The 20,751-nt window shown below is 39.2% G+C and overlaps 6 protein-coding genes and 1 non-coding gene across 8 annotated transcripts; 2 read left to right on the top strand and 5 right to left on the bottom strand.

Moving 5' to 3' along the window:
* Positions 1 to 528: 528 nt before the first annotated feature.
* Positions 529 to 601, bottom strand: TRNAK-CUU (transfer RNA lysine (anticodon CUU)). Its single transcript has one exon. It is a non-coding gene; the product is annotated as a tRNA-Lys (tRNA).
* Positions 602 to 627: 26 nt separating this feature from the next.
* LOC103451524 (uncharacterized) lies at positions 628 to 2,028 on the top strand. The gene is made up of 3 exons (XM_008390931.4): positions 628 to 1,321; positions 1,401 to 1,583; positions 1,663 to 2,028. Exons 1-3 carry the CDS (start codon positions 821 to 823, stop codon positions 1,801 to 1,803), a joined length of 825 nt encoding a protein of 274 aa, XP_008389153.2. The 5' UTR covers positions 628 to 820; the 3' UTR covers positions 1,804 to 2,028.
* A 104-nt stretch (positions 2,029 to 2,132) lies between these two features.
* On the bottom strand, positions 2,133 to 4,968 carry LOC103452231 (MDIS1-interacting receptor like kinase 2-like). Its single transcript, XM_029091202.2, has 2 exons — positions 4,848 to 4,968; positions 2,133 to 4,150 (listed from the first exon to the last, which is right to left on the bottom strand). The coding sequence occupies exons 1-2, from the start codon at positions 4,966 to 4,968 to the stop codon at positions 2,133 to 2,135; spliced, it is 2,139 nt and encodes a 712-aa protein (XP_028947035.2).
* LOC103451523 (vacuolar fusion protein CCZ1 homolog B-like) lies at positions 4,616 to 8,443 on the bottom strand. 2 transcript variants are annotated; one of them, XM_008390929.3, is made up of 11 exons: positions 8,234 to 8,361; positions 7,925 to 8,153; positions 7,752 to 7,845; positions 7,454 to 7,637; positions 7,316 to 7,354; positions 7,104 to 7,213; positions 6,667 to 6,762; positions 6,031 to 6,477; positions 5,774 to 5,929; positions 5,148 to 5,377; positions 4,616 to 5,046 (listed from the first exon to the last, which is right to left on the bottom strand). In XM_008390929.3, the coding sequence occupies exons 2-11, from the start codon at positions 8,113 to 8,115 to the stop codon at positions 5,016 to 5,018; spliced, it is 1,578 nt and encodes a 525-aa protein (XP_008389151.2). In that variant the 5' UTR covers positions 8,116 to 8,153; positions 8,234 to 8,361; the 3' UTR covers positions 4,616 to 5,015. The 2 variants fall into 2 exon arrangements, with proteins under 2 accessions (XP_008389151.2, XP_008389152.2); XM_008390930.3 differs by lacking the exon at positions 7,316 to 7,354 and having other exon boundaries at positions 8,234 to 8,443.
* Positions 8,444 to 10,563: 2,120 nt separating this feature from the next.
* LOC103452230 (cyclin-SDS) lies at positions 10,564 to 14,148 on the top strand. The gene is made up of 7 exons (XM_008391748.4): positions 10,564 to 11,670; positions 11,822 to 11,989; positions 12,676 to 12,842; positions 12,963 to 13,091; positions 13,222 to 13,402; positions 13,526 to 13,570; positions 13,704 to 14,148. The coding sequence occupies exons 1-7, from the start codon at positions 10,612 to 10,614 to the stop codon at positions 13,731 to 13,733; spliced, it is 1,779 nt and encodes a 592-aa protein (XP_008389970.2). The 5' UTR covers positions 10,564 to 10,611; the 3' UTR covers positions 13,734 to 14,148.
* A 144-nt stretch (positions 14,149 to 14,292) lies between these two features.
* LOC103451522 (binding partner of ACD11 1-like) lies at positions 14,293 to 16,707 on the bottom strand. The gene is made up of 6 exons (XM_008390927.4): positions 16,356 to 16,707; positions 16,142 to 16,228; positions 15,642 to 15,745; positions 15,488 to 15,563; positions 15,257 to 15,346; positions 14,293 to 15,018 (listed from the first exon to the last, which is right to left on the bottom strand). Exons 1-6 carry the CDS (start codon positions 16,359 to 16,361, stop codon positions 14,437 to 14,439), a joined length of 945 nt encoding a protein of 314 aa, XP_008389149.2. The 5' UTR covers positions 16,362 to 16,707; the 3' UTR covers positions 14,293 to 14,436.
* A 776-nt stretch (positions 16,708 to 17,483) lies between these two features.
* On the bottom strand, positions 17,484 to 19,246 carry LOC103452229 (protein RGF1 INDUCIBLE TRANSCRIPTION FACTOR 1). The gene is made up of 4 exons (XM_029091646.2): positions 19,090 to 19,246; positions 18,448 to 18,717; positions 18,021 to 18,179; positions 17,484 to 17,911 (listed from the first exon to the last, which is right to left on the bottom strand). The coding sequence occupies exons 1-4, from the start codon at positions 19,090 to 19,092 to the stop codon at positions 17,660 to 17,662; spliced, it is 684 nt and encodes a 227-aa protein (XP_028947479.1). The 5' UTR covers positions 19,093 to 19,246; the 3' UTR covers positions 17,484 to 17,659.
* Positions 19,247 to 20,751: the final 1,505 nt, after the last annotated feature.

The following is a 20,751-nucleotide window of genomic DNA, read 5'->3' as shown; positions in this document are numbered from 1 at the left end:
CTGCGAGACTTCACAGGAGATTTTCGTCGGCATACAGGCGGACATTGATTAAATTGCTCTTAGACTGGCTAGTGAACTACCAGTCGCTACGGTTGTATACGCACTTGCGACTGCGGTGAACCGTATCGTATTGGAGAAATGAGAGTGATACGGTACCAGTACCACGTCAGATGTAGTACTTGTACTCAAAACTTGCCATTTGTACAGCTGACATGGTACTAGTACTCAAAACTTGCCATTTGTACAGCTTTTTGACAGCTGGATTTAAAATTCATCATGCTTATATAGGAGAACGAAACAAATATCACTTAGTATTACGGTATAGTGGTGTTCCTCTTTGCTTGTAAATAAGAGGTTTTAGGTTCAATTCTCGTTAAAGGAGAATTTGAACTACATTATTGCTAACTCATTGTGAGACTAAGCTCACCTCCCCTCCACCTTAACGTATATAATATCATTTGTTTGAAAAGAAAAAAATAAATAAATAAATAAAAGAGAACGAAAACAAATATAAAAAAATCAACAAATCGCCCACCGTGGGGCTCGAACCCACGACCACAAGGTTAAGAGCCTTGCGCTCTACCAACTGAGCTAGACGGGCTTGGATGATTGGTCAACGGTCATTAACATTATTCAGTGTTATACAAGCAAAGCCTTGTCCAAATTCTCTCGTTTTGGCGCTATCATCAACCGTCAACGGTTGATTCGTCGGCCTTTATATATAGTTTAGATATTCAGGCGCTTGACAGAAACAGAGACTTCCTAATTCAATTATTGAAATCAAGATTCAAGACAATCAAACACATTTTCCAGATAGTGAATGGCTGACTTCACCGGAGGAAGAGAAAACGAAGGCTACTCAGTGGAGGAGACGGCGGCGGTGAGGAATCGGTTGTCCGGGCTCCGCCTTGAATGCACCTTCAAGTCTTCCTCCGTCGTTGATCCCAAGAATCCCACGAAAACATTGAAGAGGCGATCCCCCACCCAATCGCCGCCGGTATCCGAACCCAACGCCAAGAAAGAGAAGCTTTCTCTCCCTCCTACTCCTCCTCTTCTCCGCCGCTGCATTTCCGACACTTTCTTTTTCAACCCAACTCCTCCGGCTCCCCAGTCTCCTCCGGAGCCTACCGTCACGGTTACACCGCCGTCACCACCACCACCACCACCACCTGCCCCAACAACCAATAAAGTCTCCGCTTCTGCCTCTGACTCGGCCATTAATTCGAAGCCCAAACTCCGCCCCTCCGTCTCCGATCCCACTCCTCGCTCACCGAAAACCGTCTCTGGCAGTGACGAGGATGACGGAACTCCCAATTCTAAGGTTTTCTTGAATTAATTAAATTTGCTAATTAATAATTTCATGGTGGTTCTTGGAAATTGATTATTGTGTGTGGTTCCAGAGGCTTGCGAGGATAAAGAACCGGGTAAGAGAGATGAGCCTGTGGTTCCAACAAGTCATGGAAGTCGAAGATCATGATGACGGCGACGAAGAACAACACCATCAAGAACAAGATGAAAATGGAGGCACGTCACCAGCTGATCAGGATGCTAATCAGAACACTAACTCTGTTAGCGCTGCTGAGGTACCTACTGGTGTTCTTAATCTCTTTCGTTCGTAAATCGGATTAATTCTGGTGTTAATTAAGCTGTGGGCTGTTGCAGGATGATTGCGAGAGAAAATTTGAAGAATCAGTGAGGATGGAGAGGTTGGAAGAGTGCCAAGTCATTCGCTTCAGGTGCGGCTGCGGCGTTCCTTATGACTTCCTCCTTGCCGGAGACAACTGCTACTACAAGCTCATGTAGATTCTTGTGGAGGCAACTGCTTCTACGAAAAGCACTTTTTATTCTCGGCTTTCCCTATTTTTTCTGTTTTTTTTTTTGTTTCATTCTTCTTCTGTTTTTGTTTTCGCTTTTCTGAAGTAAAAAAATCTGGAACATATGATCTGAGATGATGTAAAAACGACGGCATTACTTTGTTTACTAAACTGCAAGTGCAAATAAATAAAGTTTTCGGGTTCTATCTGCGAATGAATGAAGGCTGTTGTTTTTCTACGGATTGCTCACCATGGCGAAGTGCAAAACCATAAACATCGCATTTTTCAGTCACGGCAAATGTGTGTGCAAGTTCTGGTTTACGGAAAACAAGCAAGTGTATTAGGATATAAGAGCCGAATCAAAGAATAAGTGATGTATCCCGGAGTGCCGGCAAGCACTGTTCGATTACGCGGATGAGGATATAAGAGCCGTGCTGTGCCAAAGTCGGATAAAGAAGCCACCAAGTCCGAGTTGAGAAGAATATTGCTGCTACTCACGCTTCGGTGAATGATTGGTAGGGTGCAGTTGTGATGCATGTATGACAACGCATGCGCTACGCCTTCGATGATATGTAACCTCTTGGTCCAATCCAAATCTGCAGCTTCAACATCATTGCCCAGAACACTAAACAAGCTTCCCCTTTCCTTGTATTCATAGACCAAGAACATACAACGCCTGTGCAAACAAAACCCATGAAGCTTCACAATGTTTCGATGTCGAATTTTTGACAGCATTCTTGCTTCATTCTTGAAACTCTTGAAGAGAACTGGTTCCTCAGCTTCCCAATGGTGGAGCTTCTTCAAGGCTACTACTTTTCCACTTGGTAGCTGTGCTCTGTAAACTCTGCCATAAGCTCCGCTCCCAATACAGTATTTCATGTCAAAGTCCTCTGTTGCTTTCGTGATATCCTTGTATGCGATTTTTCCATCAAAGTTCCATATCGAGAATAAATCTCCGTTCTTTGTTACTCCACTGGACTTGTTTTTCCAAAGTAATAAACATCGAGGAAAAACAAAATAACCAAGAATGAGGAAAGCTAAAAGAATTCCGGGAACCAAGATTTTTACAAGTTCCAAGTTCTTGCTGCTGGACCTGGTTAGAGAACAAGAGGGGAGGCCTATCGGATCACCACATAAATCATTGTTGCCACCGACAAATGCATCAGGTGGAAACAGAAGCTGGAGATCAGTTGGGATATGACCCTTCAAGGAATTGTATGACAAATTGAGTTGACGAACTCTGTGCAACAAATTGAAAGAAGGGGGAATGGTACCAGTGAGTTTATTGTGGCTGAGGTCCAAATATTCCAACGAATTCCTCAGGCTCCCAAGCTCAGAAGGTACTTTTCCTCGTAGTGAGTTATGGCTGAGGTCGATACTAGTCAGTGCAGAGAGGTAACCAATCCGAGCGGGAATACTCCCAGTTAAAAAGTTGCGGCTCAAGAACAAGAGTTGTAAGTTCGAGCAATTCCCAAGATCAGTTGGGATCGATCCTATTAGACTGTTACTGGAAAGGTCTAGAACAAAAAGATTGAAAAGTGATCCGATTTCAGGTATTATGTTACCCGAAATTTGGTTTGACGAAAGAACAAGATACTGTAATTGTGTTAACTGAGAAAGCTCATGAGGTATGACTCCGGATATCTTGTTCATGGACAGGTTTAGTGCCTTGAGCTTGAGTAGATGACTAAGAGACGGAGGAATTGAACCGGTGAGACTGTTAGCACTAAAATCCAAATGTTCCAAGTTGTTCAAATCCCCAAGTTCAAAAGGGATGGAACCGTTGATCTGGTTCCATTCGAGGGACAAAGATTTCAAACTAGTTAAACGGCCAATGGTGGCGGGAATTGGACCAGTGAGCCTGTTTGCTGATAGTTGAAGGGTGACCAAGTTTTTCAAGTTCCAAAGACTTGAAGGGATATAACCAGTAATTTGATTGTAAGAAAGGTCAAGGTGCTTGAGCTTGGAAAGAGTACCTATTTCAGATGGAATGCTGCCCTTGAGTCCGCTTGCACGAAGCCGAAGACGAACAATGTTTGGAAAGCAAGAGAAGTTGAATTTTCCAAAATTGCCATCGTCCCCCAACTGGAAATCAGGTGGCAGCGAAATCTCCGTGATGCTTCCGGCAGTGTTGCAAGTAATGCCGGGCCACTCGCAGAGATGGTTGATGTAGCCACTCCACCACCCGCTGGCAAGCAGAGCCCGGGCTTCCTGTTCTAGTGACCACGGCTGCTGCGACTGGGATGATACCGTCACCGCTGCTAATGCAACTGCCGTTGCAACCACCAAGGTGGGGATGAAACGAAAAGGAAGAGAGAGATGCATCTTCTTCCAGCCTGCAATTGTATGGAAGGTTGAAACACAAAACAGGTTAGTTTATCATTCAGTTGACTGGTTTGCGTTGACGCGTAGCTAATTACTTGTCCACAAATTAGAGTGCTATTACTTTCAAGTTTCAAATCAACGCGTCGCCTTGTTGACTAAGGACTCTTTTGTTCCCACACTTTTTTTTTTAACCAGGATTCTCAAAAATGGCAGGAGCTGCTTCAGTGCAGTGCCTTGGGTAAAAAGTTTAAGGAAAAACAAGAAAAAAGCACTGAAAATGCAAATGCTGGGTTTTGTTTTGTTTTCATCCCTACAATCAATTCTTGATCATAAGGGTCCACTTGTTACTATGTATGTACAAAGCACTTTTGCTCATAAACGCTTTTGCTACAAACATGTTGAAATTTCAATTGAAAATACAAGCATTGTGTTTCCTTATAAAACACTTGAAAGTGCTTCTCTCGGAAGCACTTGCATTACTCTTAAATCACTTTTAAATTTTCCTGTCAAACGTAGTCATAAACATTTTTTTCTTTCCAAAAAGCAGTATAGGCCCTTAAGAAGCAGCCCCAACACAGGCACAACTCTTCCCCAGCGTCAAAGGGCACGATCATAGAGACTGTGGACTAATAGTAAACCAACAAACACTTGCAAATACAAATCAGAAAGTACATGACAACGTAATGATAAATGATATCTATTTTCTACTTGCAAGTGTGTTGTCACAGAAATCTACAGTGCTGAGGGCCAACGGTTCGTCGTGAGGTGCACAGAGCCAGGAGGAAATAGCACAATTCTGAGCAACAATCAGGTAGGGCGCACCTCTCATTTCGTCGCACTGACTTGGTATACATCTCAAAAAACAAGAAATTTCCCCTAATTCAACGAGAAAGCTCCATTGCAGTACCTGCAAAACTCAAAGAAAATAACTAATCCGTAAATATGCTAGCGCATTGTCATCACGAGTGATCCGTGAAAAAGTGCAGCATTGAAGGAAATATGGGGTACCTGTTGCTGAACTTCTCAACAGCATCAGAGGCATAGAGAAGTGTTTCATTGGCTTTCTCTAGAACCATATAAAGCTCCTTCCCTCTTGTAACCCGAGCAATAACCCAAGCATTGTTTTTCGCTCTGATGCTAACTTCCAATTCTGTCTCATGACCAGCATTATCCGATTTCGCTCTACTTTTTTCCAAATCAACTTCTTCTCTGACCTTACTTAAGGCAAGTAACGAGTCCTGCCACAGACGAGAAAAATGGACAAATTGGAACCAATAGATAAAAGTCATAAATCAGCATTAATTTCATGAGATCTAGTCTGGTCAGTGATCACTAAGACCATCTTGCAAAAACCAACTGCGTTAGGGCCAGTAGAAGAATGCGCTGGAGATGCAACCTAAGTCTAGCCGATGAATATCATGAGCGTGGTACCAGTAACAAAAGCAGAACACTGAAAAAGAATAGAATAATAGCCACCTAAGTTCTCTCCCATAATTTCTTAGTTGCAGGCTGCAGCTAGGGATTTATACAATTTTGATGTAGTAAACAAGGTGAAGATCCTCAACCAAATGGCTCTTTTTAACAGGGACTGTGCGGAACAACACAGCAAGACAAACACTGGCAGAATGCTTTACCTTGGTAAGGGTTGTGACTTTTCCCGGTGGAGAAGCCCTGGATACATTTCTGTCTCCATCCACAAGTAAATACCGATATCCACTAACATGATACGCATTCTCACCAGCCCATCCTTTGGATAATTTCTCTTCAACTTTCAACAGCTTAAGGGATACCTGGTAAATGGTAATGACAATGCCAAATGACAAGTTCAAAATTTAGAGAAGCTGTTTGATAACATAAGCATTACAGTTAATAGCAGAGCTAGACAGCTCACGTTTTCAAGAACTTGCTGCTTCACTGCAGAAACACCTTGATCACCGTTTAGTACCGAAGAAACAGGAAGGAGAAAAATTAAGGTAAGGCTCTTATGCTGATGGGTACACAGATACATTCTCTCCTCTGTCTGGTGGAGCAAAACTGTTGGAGTGGCAGAAGCTCCGGTACTAGCCTCTGCACCCCAAATATCACTGACAAGAAAACCGTCCTTTCCTTTGGACCACTTATCAGGCTGCAAGGGCCGTACAACACGAGAACTGTTATCTCCAGCAGGAGAGTTGTCAAGTGAGCCATGCAATTGTTCTGGAACAGCACCAGGATTGACCAAACTAGAGCTTGAGGATGTAGTTCCCTTCCGTAAATAGGACCAGGAACTTCCTCCAGAGGATAAAGCACGGGGAGTCAACCTTAAAACAGCATATGCAAAGAGGTTTACCGTATCATCCTAACAAAAATAGGAAAACAAAATTCACAGAAGTTAGCATTTCCAAAACAAATGTACTCACCACTCCTAGCACTCCTGCTATGAAAATTCGAAAAAAAATTTATCTCAGTTCTTAAGGTTTCCTTGAACTTGAACACTAGATGGCATATGAAATGAATTACAAACATCAATGTTAGGATCAAACCATACAGGAGAAAGTGTCGTGGACACCAACAGGTCCTGGAACAAGATTAATGAGTGACATGGCATGTTCCCAGCACAAGATTCAAGTACCCTAACAAGTGACTGCAAAGACAAGTGAAATCATTTAAAAAATATACAAAATAAAACTATACGATATTGCATTAACAACGAAAAACTAGAATTAGGAGATTCAGGTAGAACTTAGAAGTCCTCATACGTACAAAGATGTAGAGTTTTGAACAATACAAGTAGGCTAAAATGTAGCTAATAGGACTGTTAGTGATGATAGATAGACCTAATGGTAATGAAGCACTGGATTAAAAGTTAAGGTCGAAGAATCTATAGTATAACTGTGCAACTGAGATGAAAATTACTGGCCAGAATGTGAAACAAGGCTTAAATATTCCACAAACATATGATTAAAATATATTCTGATAAAATACCTGAACTTCGATCGCTGCTTCCCTCCCTACAGTAAGCATCTGTACAGTTCCACGCTCCTTCAAAGAGTCACGGAATGAGGGTAGCAGTAGTTTCTTCCCAACCAGAAAATCTGCCGCAGAGAGTAAAACCACACATGAGACACAGCAACTTCAGCATTACTCAGGAAGAAAAATCCAATCGAGAGAGCATGATACAGCAACTTCAGTATTACCCCAGCAACACTCATCGAATGGAGACCGCTTTTGAAATGCTGGCAATTAGTGACTATACAATGAAATTTTAACCCCAAAGACGATATAAAACTAGACTTCAATGCAACTAGTAGGAACACAACTGTACGATGACTTACCACTGAGATAGTCCATGATGAAATGGTACAAATGAGGTCGAGTTAGTCCTCCACCGGGGTCTTTATCAAGCAACGCTCTTATCGATCCATGAAACATCACGAAAAGAGAATGTACTTCCTTGAGAACCTTTCTCAATGCATCACTTCTCCAAATCGGTTCAAACTCCTTGTTTTTCTCCACTACCTACCACAATGTAGAGCAATGATTCTAATCTAATCGAAACTGCGGGCAGGGGGATTCGAACTTAACTGAAACATAACTTTAATTATAATTGAAAATGAAGAAACAAGAGCTCACCATGACCATCCAGATATCAGGTTCCGCCTCGTAAAAGACATGGGAATGCCTCTCTGCTTCAATGGCCTCACAAGCAGCCTCCGGAGAGAAGATTCTGCACAAAACACAACCCAATTCTTCTAATTAAAAACCAAAACCACCCAAAAAATGCAATTGCAAAAAAAAGTAGAAACCTTGTAAATGTGATGAGTCCTTCACTGAGCCCGATCACAGAGAATTGGGCGGAGAAGGGCAAATCGGCTGGAAAGAAGAAGAGTATCTTGTCCAACTCCTGCCCTTCGTTCTGACCCCTCCTCAAATCGAATACGCACAATTTCACTCCCTCTGGATTGGTAGCCGTAGTAGTAGCAGACGACAAGCCCATGATTTGTTCTTCCTAATTTAATGGCGCAATCAAACAATCTGCATAACGAATTGAAACCCTAATTTCGTGAGCAGCTGAATTGAAACGACAGGTAAATACGAGATTGGAAGGGGCTTACTTTGCCAAAGGTTGACGACGATATCTACATGTCACAGCGAAGCTTCCTCTAGGTGTTAGGGATTTTGGTACCAAATTATAATTTTATTAGACAGAGATCGTTTTATTGGTTTGTCCTAAGTTTGAATGGTAGGTAACTGGGTGGGAGAATTTTCACTAATTACTGTGCACACAACAGAATTTACCATGGCCCCGGGAGTAGCAAAACCGCCTTGCGACGAAAATGACTCGAAATTTGGTTTATAATTAATTTTATAAAAAGATTTAAAGTTGATTTGAAAACATGAGTTATAACTCACAGTTTTGTCACAAAACTGAAATTTGTAGTTTTAGAAATTATTGTGCGTGGGAGCTAAGAAAAATGTTGCTAGACCTTGGAACGTGATCAAACCATTTGTTAGGTTCCAAAATTATTTTTTATTGCTTTTTAAAGTTAAAAAATAAAAAATAATAATATAAACTAATAGTCGCCCCCAAATACTTTTTTATGTGCTGACAATCTTCGGATGGTCCTAAATTAATTTTAGGAAACATGTAGTGGGACGAGAATGACTTGAATTTTAGCTTATAATTAATCTTGTAAAAATTTCCAAATTTGATTTGAAAACGTGGGTTATTATAACTCACAATTTTTATGAAAATCATAAATTTTTAGTTTTAGGAAATATTTTATGTGAGAGCTAAGGAAATTTTTGTAAGACCTTTGAACGAGATCCTACCATCTAATAAAACCCGAAACTATTTTTTTTTATGAATTTTGAAATTTGAAAAAAAGATAGAAAAAGTAATATAAACTAATAATTGGCCCCTAAACATTTTTTTCATATGCCGAAATTCGTCAGAATGTGCTAAATTAATTTTAGGAAACATGTGGTGTGGGAGAATGACTTGAATTTTGGTTTATGATTAATCTCATTAAATTTCTAAAATTGATTTGAAAAGGTGGGTTATAACTCACAATTTTAAATGAAAAAATTTCAAGCTGTAAGATATATTTTGCGTGGGAGCTAAGGAAAATTTTGCAAGATCTTTGGATGTGATCCTACCATTTATTAGGTCCGGAAACTATTTTTAGGAAACAAGTGGCGCGATGAGAATGACTCAAATTTTAGCTTATAATTAATCCTGTAAAAAATTTCAAAATAGAGTTGAAAACGTGGGTTATAACTCACAAATTTTGTGAAAAATTGAAATTTTAGTTTTAAAAAATATTTTGTATGGGAGCTTAGGAAATTTTTTGCAAGACCTTTAAATGTGATCTTACCATTTATTAGATCCCAGAAGTACTTTTCTTGATTTTTAAAGGTGAAAAGTAGCAATAATAATATGGACTAATAGTGTGCCCCTAAATAATTTTTAATATGCCGAATATCTTCAAAATGTCCAATTTTAATTTTAAGAAATATGTGACGCGACGAGTATGACTTTAATTCTGGCTTAATTAATATTGTAAAAATTCCCAAAATCGAGTTCAAAACGTGGTAACCCACAGATTTTGTGAAAACAATTGAAATTTCAGTTTTACAAAATATTTTGTGTGGGAGCTAAGGAAAATTTTGCAAGACCTTTGGACGTGATTCTACCATTTATCGAATCTCGAAAGTATTTTTTATTGATTTTTAAAGTAGAAAAGTAGAAATAATAATATGAACTAATAGTGTTCGCCTAAATTTTTTTTTATATGCCGAAAATCTTCAAAGCGTCCTAAATTAAATTTAGGAAACATGTGACGTGACGATAATGACTCAAACTTTGGCTTATAATTAATTTCTACAAAAATTCCTAAAATCGAGTTGAAAACATGGGTTATACTCACAGATTTTGTGAAAAAAAAATTGAAATTAAGTTTTAGGAAATATTTTGAGTGGAAGTTAAGAAAAATTTTGCAAGACATTTGAATATGATTCTACCATTTATTGGGTCCCGAAAGTATTTGTTATTGATTTTTATTATTCGGCCTTTAAACCAAAAGTAATGAACAGAAATCAAACTCTACTGGGCCTTCCACGGAAGAGATGTTAAAGTTAATATTGGGCCTTTGGTTTAATTAACTCTGAAGTGGACGGCCCATATACCACATTAAGCCCAACATTGACGTAAATGGAGCGCGCAATGCAAATACAAAAAGACCAAATAGGACCTCCTCTCATCACTCAATGTACGGATTCACGGAGTATTGACATGAGTCGTGGGACCACGAAAAAGACCAAAAAGGCCCTATCGCCTCCAACTTCCATAACCGCCTACTCAAAACTGACTCCCTTCCTTTTCTCTCTTCCATCTCCATTTCTCACTTTCACACTGAAACCAACCAAACAGCCCTCACACACACAATCTCTGCAAATTCACAAACTCTAATTTCAAAACTAATTCGAAAAAATGAAGTGCAAATCAATCCGAGCGATGCAGAACCTCCAAACGGCGCCGTACCTGGAGGCGAAGAAGAAGCTCCGGTCAGTGCTCCCTCGCCGGAGGCGACCTCAGATCTCTCCCGTTCTGTACTCGTCTCTGAAGTTCAATGCTGGCAACGAGACCTCCGGTTTCTCTGGTTTCTCCGTGAACTCGAGCTCGTGTTTCTACTTCGGCGGTGAAGTTTCGTGCGAGTCGAGCAGAGTTTCCGTCGGATCTGAGAGCGAGGCGAAGTCGACTTTGAGGAAGAGGCAGTTCGATGAAACTGAAGGCTCCGGAGCTGAGAAGTACCGCGACGCACCTTATCGGAGAACTACGAGATCGTATGGTGGAGGAAAGGCGGTAAAGAAAGACGGCGAACCTGAGGTTTCGGAATCCTCGTGCGTGGAGTCTAATTCTGGAGCTGGTTTTGGAGGCTTCGCTGAGAGAAATTTGAAGCTGAAAAAGGAAATTGGAGGAAATGAAGGCTCTGAAGCCGTTACTAGATCGGAGATTTCCGAATGCGATAATGTTTCGCTTGGATTGAAGGAAAACGAAGTCACTTCATCCAATTCTGGCGTCGAATTGTGCTCTGAAGTCAAACTAGCAGAGAAAACGGCCAATGATGGTGGAGCACCGGCATTTGAATTTCCTGCAATTTCGGGAAACTACTTCGCCGAGAATTTCATCGTTTCAAACTCTGAATCGACAATTGATCAGAGGCCGGAGAGCTTTCCAATCGACTCTGACCTCGCCTGTAAGGAGCAACTCTCTTACGACGACGTTTCAGGGTACTCTTCCAGTCAGACGTTCTCGGAGCTCCAATCGGATATTTTCGACGTGAATTCCGATCTCGATATCTCAGAGTACACGCCGTCTATTTTCTTCGATTCTGGAAGCGAATTCTCAGAGCGTTCGGATGAAGATTCAACTCCTTCACTTACTTTCACCTTGCTCCTCCAATACAGAGAAGGATTTTCGAGATCGAGCACTGCTTCAGGTCTCGATGATGCTTCCCGCGTTAACGAAGTGTGTAAAGATCAATCGACAGTAAGTTTCCTCAAGTCCAGGCTTACTAGTTCAATTTTCCCTTGCTTTCCTGCACTTTCTCGCCAGCCAAACAGAATTACACCTTCTATTTATTTTTTGCAAAGATTTTAATATATTTCATATTTTATTATATTAATAATTATCATTTTAGTTTCTTATGTTCGAAGACGAGGAGGACGAAGAGAGCTATCAGCTGCTGAGGAAAAGAGAGAGGATGCAAGTGTATTTGCGAGACTACACGGAGGACTACTCTTCCACGACGGAGTGCGGCGATGTTATCCTCCAGCAACGGTGGCAAATGGTCCGTTGGATCATCGAGGTGAGTCGCTTTACCGAAAACCTCGTTTCACAAATTAATCGCCGTTTTTGTTTCCTTTTCCGAACGAAGTTCAATTAAGAGCCGTAATTAGTTCTGGTTTATTTCCAGAGAATATGCCGTTAGTGTAGTATGTACCATCTACATTCACGATTCCAACAACTAATTTAACATCCAATGATTTCATGCCACGTCATTGATAAATCAAACATGTACTTTATCACAGGTTTTTCTGTTCTCCTATTGGCCAAAGCATGGGATACAACATATTAGCCAATATTCAGGGTGCATGAGAGTATACATCTTTGTGAAATATGCTTTTACGTAAATTCCATACAATTAATTTACAACCGGAATTTTGGACATATTAATTACATTACTTTCACGTTGCACGCACTTACTACGCAGTCGTTGCACGGGCACTTGTAACATTTATTGGGGGCACCTAGAGTTTGTTGCTTGTTGGACAAGACTTTATATGTATGCTCACGATTTTCCGCGTATAAGAGAATTTCACACATTTTAATGCTTAATCATGATTAATTAGTTGGCATTTAATTTCTAATTAGTAATGGGTGGCTATTTAAGAATTAAAAATCGTGATTTAGTAGTTAATTGTCAATTTGTGTTGCTTATAATCTTTCATTATTTGTTGTTAATGTGCTTTTGATTGATTTTCCAACAAGCAGCGGTCTACTGAAACGGAGCTACAGGCGGAGACGAAGTTTTTAGGAGCAAGCCTTCTTGACAGATTCTTAAGCAAAGGATATTTCAAGAACAAAAGGACCCTTCAGACTGCTGGAATAGCCTGCCTGACGCTGGCTGCAAGAATTGAAGAAAACCAGCCCTACAACTGGTTCAGATTTATACTTTTCATATCTGTCTATTCTGTTTGGTACTTCAAATACATTTGAGACATAACAAAGCAAGATATGTCACGATTTTGTTCTTATACCTTTCTGATGGCCATTTTCAGCGTGCGGAAGAAGAAGTTCTACGTAGGAAGCAATTTGTACAGCAGAAGTGAAGTGGTGGCAATGGAATGGCTAGTTCAGGAGGTCCTCAGCTTCCAGTGTTTTCTCCCCACCATCTATAACTTTTTATGGTAACTCCCACCCTCCCCCTTTACTCCCAAATGCTACTATATTAGACATGATGCATATACAGTTTCCCTTGCAATATTGTTATCTTTATCCCTTGAACTGAATTGCCAGAGTTTAATTCGGATAACGCAGGTTCTACTTGAAAGTTGCTAGAGCTGATGGACAGGTGGAGAAGAGGGCCAAGTACCTGGCAGTGCTGCAGATGCAGGACCACGGCCAACTTCGTTACTGGCCTTCAACTGTTGCAGCTGCTCTTGTCATCCTGGCTTCTTTAGAAGGCAATCGTGATGTGTCCCGCCAACGAGTAATAGAGGTAATTGCCAGAATTTTTCTTTCAAACTACATTAGACTATAATGTAGCACAACGGGGTTCTGTTATCATGAAGAACACATCCAGTTCTCAGTTACTTATTGACGCGATCTCATGGTTTTGCAGACTCATGTGAGAACAGAAGGTGATGATCTACATGAATGCATAGAGGTATGGATGAATTCTGATATAATGAATTTCAATTGCATTTTCATTTCTCCATTTTAAGTTCCTAAGAGTTTCGATTGCAATTTAATGTAATCATTGTATATTAACGTAGCTGACAATGTGCTACATTTGACAGAGCCTAGAGTGGTTGTTAAAGTATGTATGAGAGCATCCTAGCAGGTAAAGGAACATGTACATCACCATTATGTTTCTGATTTCCTACTCATCCAAAGACATAGACGGAAGGTAGATCGAGCTGAGCCTTCTAAAGCCTGATCAAGAGGTAAAACGAATCTGATTCTTTTGTCAATCAACACGACACTGTGGTAACTTGTAATCACTCCATAAAAATAACAGAAATTGTACCTTCTAAATGGTTGCGAAGGATCACACGTAAACTGTAAGAACTTCTGCTTGAAAAGCTTGTCATTACTCACCATGAAAATATTCGGGAAAACGAAACTGCTTTTCATGCTTGGGTTCTCAACTTTTTGTTATTGTCTAGAGAAAATGTATGAGGTTTTCTAGCATACATAAATCTAGTGGATGCTCTGCTAAGGATTGAATTATTGATACCTCTAGCTCTAATGCTTGAATATCTGCGTAAAGTTTGAAGGTTTATATGGTCGGGTTGATCGGCATTTCCAAAATACTGGCCTGGCTTTCTTCGATTTCATGACACCAGATGCTTAAACTTTCTGCCTTCCTGAATTCACTTAAAACTCTTACGTGGAACTTTGCAGATTTATCATATCAACGACTACTACATTCCCTACTGAACAAGGTTTTTTTTACTTTACAACAGAATCCTTGTATGAAACCATAGATACAGGGAAAACCGAAAAATACTTCATATCTGTACACACCGGTCATTTAACTCCAGCCTTCATGTCATCGGGAGAACTGACCGGAAGAGGAGGCTTGGGACCAGAAGACTTATCGAGTTGGGTCTGGGCAAAGTCAGTGATGACCTCTGTCCTCTGCCTGTCCATGATCTCCTTTTTTTCCTCCTCGGCCCTCTCCACCTTCTCGTTGGTCATCATGCCCACATCATCAGCCACCTTTGCAACTGCGCTGAGTGCGTTTGAAACCCAAGAAGCCCCGGTCAACACATAAGGGTTGCTCATGATAGCAGATCCGGCGCTGCTTGCCTTCTGCTCAGCAACAGCAAAGGCGGACTTTGTCTTTTCAGATACCATGAACCTTTGATCCATTTCTTTCACCTTTTCGCTTACAACAGCTGTTCCGGCACTTAGCTTCTCCGTCAGCCCCATCTTCTGGTTAATCGAAACAACTGTGGCAGAGGCATTTGACGTCAACTTATGCCTCTCATCAAACTCTTTCGCCTTGTTAATGGCATCCTTTCCTAAGATGTATCCCTTGGCGAGCATAGCGCTGGCCACATCTTCTGCCTTCTTTACAGCAGAACTAGCAGCAACCGGCTTCTTCTCCTTCAAAGGTGAATACGTTACAGTAAGAAACGCCACTCATTTGAAGCGCGCGCACACAAGAAGTTTTAGGCACATAAGACTATCAAGTAATGATCAAATCTTCATACGGCCTCCAATTTTTATGTTCTACTCTCGAAACAGAACAGGACTGAAAATTTTACCTCCAAATTTACGCTCCGCAAGATTAAATGGTTGAAAGATATATAACACATAAATGGATGCAAGCCATAGTATTTACCGGGCTTGATGGGAGCGGAATAGCTTCAGGAGGCAGCTTGTAATCCTTGGCGGGTCTAATGGTGACAGCAAGATCAGCTACGGTGGCTCCCTGAATTAAAAGAAAAACAACACACTTGGTAGTGAAAAATGCCTTCTGCATTAGGCTCGGCTAACATATACGCGAACAAGCAACGCATGAACCCAAATCAGCTCGATGCGGTTAACAATCTTGGATTGGCAGTGAACGTACCGACAGAAGAACTGCTGTATCTGCCCCTTGCGATTCCTTGAAGGTAACGTAGGCGAGCTGTGTATTTTCCGTTTCCCTGCAAAAATGTAACACCGAAATTTTCAGAATCGCGAATGTCCTATAACTGTAACTGATATAAGTAAAAAATGTGTACCGTTGCATTTCAACATATTGAATGTCTCCAGAAAATGAACAGAACTCCTTGATATCCCTGTCAGTAATGGCTTGCGAGATGTTGCTAACTTGTACTGTTTTTATCTGCATATGAAATGCACATTCAATCAGTCCAAAAACAATGCACTACAAGCAATATTCTACGTTGTTTAACGCAGCGATATTTTACTTCAAACCAATCTAAACTGTATGGAGCATGGAGCAGGAATTGAAATCGGCTCCACAAGAGAAACACATCCGTTTTTTGGTTACAAAATTGGAGCTTGTTTGGAAATTTGCTTTTGAAATGACTAAAAGCGCTTTTGGCGGAAGTGTTTTTAGATTCTAAAAACACTTGCATTTTTACTGAGGAGGATTGGTTCCAAAAACATTTTCATCAAATCGTTTTTAGTCATTTTAAAAGGACTTCAAACGAGCTCACGGGTAATAGCCACGGATTTCGCGACAAATGCTAATACCGAAGAAGTAGTATCTTCTCACGTCTGAAGGTTTGGTTGTGGAGATTGGTGTGGGAGCTGTTGACTGGGGAAGTGCTTCAATCCCCTCATTTGCAGGTTCCGCCGGAGTCTGCACAGAAAACTCTCAACGCAATAATTTTAGAGGAAACTGAAAATACAGAAAGCATTAAGGGCAATCTAAAAATTAAAGAAATTAACTCAAAATTGAAGATTTATTAGGGAAAAAAAAAACTCACCGACATTTGGGTAGATTTTGTTTGAGAGCAAATGCAGGACGTCCCTTTGTTGTAGTATTTTCGTTCCTTTTTTCTCTTAATTTTTATATATATATATAAATTTTTGGTTAATTTCTTTTTTTGTTAACAGCGGCAAGCTCGGAATCGCTGTTGGTTGTTGATTTTGGGCGGTGAGTTGCCAACTCGTTTTCAGTTGGAGCTCCAATTCGGCGACGCCAACTCCTTTTCTTTTATTCTACGCGTTTAATTTGTGAGAGTTTTAGGATAATTTTTTATTTCAAAATTATTAAATTACGGTTGTATATAACTTATCGTTAATTTTATTTAGTGTAAAAGTCGTTCCAATCTGACAGAATTTTCCTTGAGTTTAGGGACTTTCTTTTTAATCCTCGACGTCTCCAGTTTAAATTCATATCCTTCCTCTAGTGTGAATCAAAATAATCATGTCGCTTGTACAAACCATTTTCATATCTGATGTGGAAGCTAAAATCCAAAAGCGCTTTTCAACAAAAGCAAACTTACAAAACTGCTTTTCACATCAGCAAGCCGCATAAACATATACTCATGTGATTGATTCTACTTTTATCCAACAAGGGTGGCAGTTGCCAAGCAAACAAAACATAAGAAAAAGTTGGTGATCCATCATCCATGTGCAACATGCATACAATTGCAATACGATATATATATATATATATATATATATATATTGCAGCTCCAAAAACCATTTCTATTGCAACTCTTTCTGTCTGCCACAATCCATAACAACATAAACTAAACATTGTTGCCATAATGCACATGAATCCATCACAAACCTATCAATTTGAAAACGACTTATTTACACGGTGGCGTGACATTTTGAACCAATAACACGCCGTTACGTGTTTTAAATTTTTTTCACATATCATGTGATTAGTTAATACACTGCTAACTTGGTATTCCCGTTTCATGTAAATTCTCTAGTTTTGGTTGCCATTGCCAACAAAATAGAAAAAAGAAAACAGTAAAGCAAGTACATTCCCATCAACATTTACAAGTTCTAATCTTGTCTTAAGAAATATGAAAAGTATAGTAAATCCCAACAAATCTCTCAAGATATATCACCTCTTTATGCTGTACAAATTCAAAAACTTACATTAGAAAATACCGGCTGTGGTTTTATGGTTTTATTAATGCTTTAGATATAACGAAAAATTTAGAAGAAAAAATTAAAAAGAAGCAGGTAGTCAAGACGACACTTCATTTTTCACATTCGAATCCTTAGGAAAGGAAAAAAGAGCAAAAATATCTTTGATCCTGTTTAGGCATCAGCATAGAGGAGCTCTGCGAGGAATGCCTTTCCTCTTGTGCAAAAGCCTCCTCGGCTTCAATGCTGGACACACCCAAGCATTCATCTCCTCAGATGACTCGGCTAACGAGATAGACGATGATTCCATTTCACTCATATTTGTTTCCGAATTGTAGTTACCTTTTGGCGAAAATTCAGCGTATTCGCGCATTGCAACGGTGATGAATTTGTGACTTTGGTGGTCTTTCGGCTTCACTGAAACTATCGATACCTGAAAATTTGAATAGCAAGCAAATGTTTCGTGATCCCTTACAGGCGATCGGAGTGCGAAATATCAAAAAGGAGTCGAAAATTTGGAACTGACAAGCAACAACAATTACCTTGCATGCGATGGAGCAGTAGCGATTTGGCATGTCCTGTAGATATCTCCCACAAGCTTCACAGGAAGCACCAAACTTTGCTTTTGTTGATGGTTTCGCGTCTTTGGATTGAGGACGAGGATTTAGATGCACAGCTTTCTCGCCATTGATTTTATATGTCTGTTAAGAATCAGGCTATCACTGTTTCAGATGATAAACATTCAACTCAACTGTAACATGTAATTTCATAGGTAACCAAAAACATGCCAAAGAAAAAGCCCAATGCTAGGGTGTATGTTATGAACTTGTCAACAATAAATAACCAAATCTGCGACTGATGTTATGATCGAAAAAGCACGGAGCTTCGAACAACAATGAAAGTACACATGAAAATCACATATTATTGCTAAGAGTTGTATAATTGAAGAAAGAGAGTGGGGAAGCAAACCTGAATTTTGGAGCAGTCAAGATGCTTCTGAATTTCTTGAAGGCGAATGACATCATGATAAACGTATTTGCAGATCTGAAGCTTTTTGTGAAGGCAATGAGATGTCATGCAATGCCTGCAGAGGTGGAGGCTGCAGTCTATGCAGAACACATTCTTCTCGTTTTTCCGAAGGTGTTGATGAACACCGCAGGAACCGAAGAATTTGCTAAGCAAAAGGGTGTTAAGCCAATGATCTCTTCTATTTTTCTTTATGCAAACCTTGCAGCCTACCTACAAAACAATCCCATCCAACTTCCAGAAATAAAGAACAAACCTTTCAACAAAGCATGTAGCAAACACAAATTCATCAAAACTTCATCACCATTCAAGACTAAAAAATTATTCAATCCAATTCACAAAACACACAACCAAAATTCATAAATTTGATCAAAACTTGATTGATTAGCCTTCGAACTCAAAAACCATTCAATCAAATTTCACAAATTCGCAAAACCCACAACCAAAGATCATAAATTTGATCAATTTACACTAACCCATATGGTGAAATTTATGTATACTGATTGGAATCCAATAACTTGATACAATCAATTTGAAAATAACAATGATCATAGAAAAAGACATTAAAAGAACTCAAATTCTTACCATTTCTTCGATTAGTTATGGACTGAAATTGAATTTTCTGTTACTGCAGGAGTCGACACTTGAAAATTTGAGTAAGAAAAACATGAAAATTTTGCAAAAAATTCAAAAAGGTCCACCTCCACAAGGGTTGTAAGCAAGTGAGAGAGGAAGAAAAAATGGGAACTCTTTTTATCAAGCAGGCAGGCAAAGAGCTGTGTCCAATTTTCCACTTAATTATTGAGAAAATAGAAAATAAAAAATAAAACACTCGGCGGGAAGCTAAATGCATTATTTCCGTCGGATCAAACTTAAACGGAATCCGACGGTTGTAGTTTTGAGAAATTATTATTAATTATTGCACGTAATTGATTAATAAAATAATTAGGTCAGTGGGATTTTCGTATGGGGGCCATGTTACGCAAAACCCTAGTGATCCCTAAGAAGCTTTACGTCCTTTCCCGCCGAAATAAGCGAGATTTTCGGAGCCGTTTTGTCCCTTTTTATTTTCCATTTGTTTTTTTATTATTATTAATAATAACTGTTTGAGCTTTTTGCTGCTTCTCTGACTTGGACTCTAGTCTTATTTGCTACAACTACAATGTATGATAAAATCAGTTAATTAAATTAAAATTTTGAAGTGGGAGGAACTGGAATCAGCCAAGTTTTAAATTATTATTTATCTTTTTCTAATTTTTTCATGAAGCATTAATTTTGTTTTAATTTTATAAGAATAGTTTTCATTTTTACTTCTCATATATCTCTCTTAATTTTCGGCCGCCAAGTCGAATAAATTGAAAAAGATCAATGACAAAAAATTAATAAAAATATATGGAAGGTAAAAATGAGTGAGTGGATAACATTATCATATTAATAAAGCCAAATACTGCCACGTTTTGTTAACGCGAATGGAAATCGTTACAATTTTTCATTTTGGAAAGAAGCGGGTCTCTAGATAAACCTTTCAATCCGGTAAAACCCAAATGGAAATTGTTACGAAATTAAATGTATTCAATTATTTTACATTTAAAAATAATAATAAATGCACACTTTTTTTTTATCTTTCACACATTTATTTTTATCATATGTTTATGTTTAATTTATTTAATCTGATAACAATGAAGGACTGTAATAGTGGGAAAGCCTTTTTTTTTGGTCAAATATATATTTCTTTCTAGTCAGATGTTTTAAGAGAGTAAGTCAAAAGAACAAAAAATGTTATTGACTTTCGTAGCCTCACTAAACTTTTAAGAGAATTCCAAAATTTACTCCTACATTATAGTATTATACACAAAATTCATATAGATTTTCAGTTTGGCACGGTTATCCGTCTCCAATAATTTTTCATCTCTATCATATCGCACTTAACAAAAGAAATATATTTAGACGGATAAAGATGAAAATTTATTAAAATCACGTCAACTGTCCAATCCTCAAATCATAAATATGAAAATTCTTAAATTTATTAAAATTGCATGAACCGTTAAGACTCATATTTAGTAATTTCTATATTCGGCTAAAACTAAATGTTAACAAAGGCCCAAGATTGAAGAAAATTTGGTTCGAGACATTTGAATCACGCCAGCCGTCCGACCTTCATTTTTTAAAATGTAACTCTTGAATTTGGTCCTAGCCAACCTCACTTTTTACACACCCGCTCGAGTCTCCTACGGTACTACCATGTAC

Source organism: Malus domestica, chromosome 13, assembly GCF_042453785.1.
Source record: "Malus domestica chromosome 13, GDT2T_hap1".
In the NCBI taxonomy this organism is placed as follows: domain Eukaryota; kingdom Viridiplantae; phylum Streptophyta; class Magnoliopsida; order Rosales; family Rosaceae; genus Malus; species Malus domestica.
This window is presented reverse-complemented; position numbering and strand designations above follow the sequence as displayed.

Bases quoted from the DNA above. Each gene is read 5' to 3' on its own strand.
- LOC103451524 (XM_008390931.4), top strand. From the start codon at position 821: ATGGCTGACTTCACCGGAGGAAGAGAAAACGAAGGCTACTCAGTGGAG. The intron at 1,322-1,400 runs GTTTTCTTGAAT...GTGTGGTTCCAG, and splicing joins ACGGAACTCCCAATTCTAAG to AGGCTTGCGAGGATAAAGAA. The intron at 1,584-1,662 runs GTACCTACTGGT...GGGCTGTTGCAG, and splicing joins ACTCTGTTAGCGCTGCTGAG to GATGATTGCGAGAGAAAATT.
- LOC103452231 (XM_029091202.2), bottom strand. From the start codon at position 4,968: ATGAGAGGTGCGCCCTACCTGATTGTTGCTCAGAATTGTGCTATTTCC. The intron at 4,151-4,847 runs GTAGAAAATAGA...ATACAATTGCAG, and splicing joins CTGTGACAACACACTTGCAA to GCTGGAAGAAGATGCATCTC.
- LOC103451523 (XM_008390929.3), bottom strand. From the start codon at position 8,115: ATGGGCTTGTCGTCTGCTACTACTACGGCTACCAATCCAGAGGGAGTG. The intron at 7,214-7,315 runs GTAATACTGAAG...TCTCTGCGGCAG, and splicing joins ATTCGATGAGTGTTGCTGGG to ATTTTCTGGTTGGGAAGAAA. The intron at 6,478-6,666 runs GTATGGTTTGAT...TATTTTTGTTAG, and splicing joins TGTCCACGACACTTTCTCCT to GATGATACGGTAAACCTCTT.
- LOC103452230 (XM_008391748.4), top strand. From the start codon at position 10,612: ATGAAGTGCAAATCAATCCGAGCGATGCAGAACCTCCAAACGGCGCCG. The intron at 13,403-13,525 runs GTAATTGCCAGA...ATGGTTTTGCAG, and splicing joins CCCGCCAACGAGTAATAGAG to ACTCATGTGAGAACAGAAGG. The intron at 13,571-13,703 runs GTATGGATGAAT...TACATTTGACAG, and splicing joins ATCTACATGAATGCATAGAG to AGCCTAGAGTGGTTGTTAAA.
- LOC103451522 (XM_008390927.4), bottom strand. The intron at 15,746-16,141 runs GTGAGAAGATAC...TTTCATATGCAG, and splicing joins CCACAACCAAACCTTCAGAC to ATAAAAACAGTACAAGTTAG. The intron at 15,564-15,641 runs GTACACATTTTT...ACATTTTTGCAG, and splicing joins CAATATGTTGAAATGCAACG to GGAAACGGAAAATACACAGC.
- LOC103452229 (XM_029091646.2), bottom strand. The intron at 18,180-18,447 runs GTTTGCTTCCCC...GATTCTTAACAG, and splicing joins TTGACTGCTCCAAAATTCAG to ACATATAAAATCAATGGCGA. The intron at 17,912-18,020 runs GTAATTGTTGTT...TCAAATTTTCAG, and splicing joins ACTGCTCCATCGCATGCAAG to GTATCGATAGTTTCAGTGAA.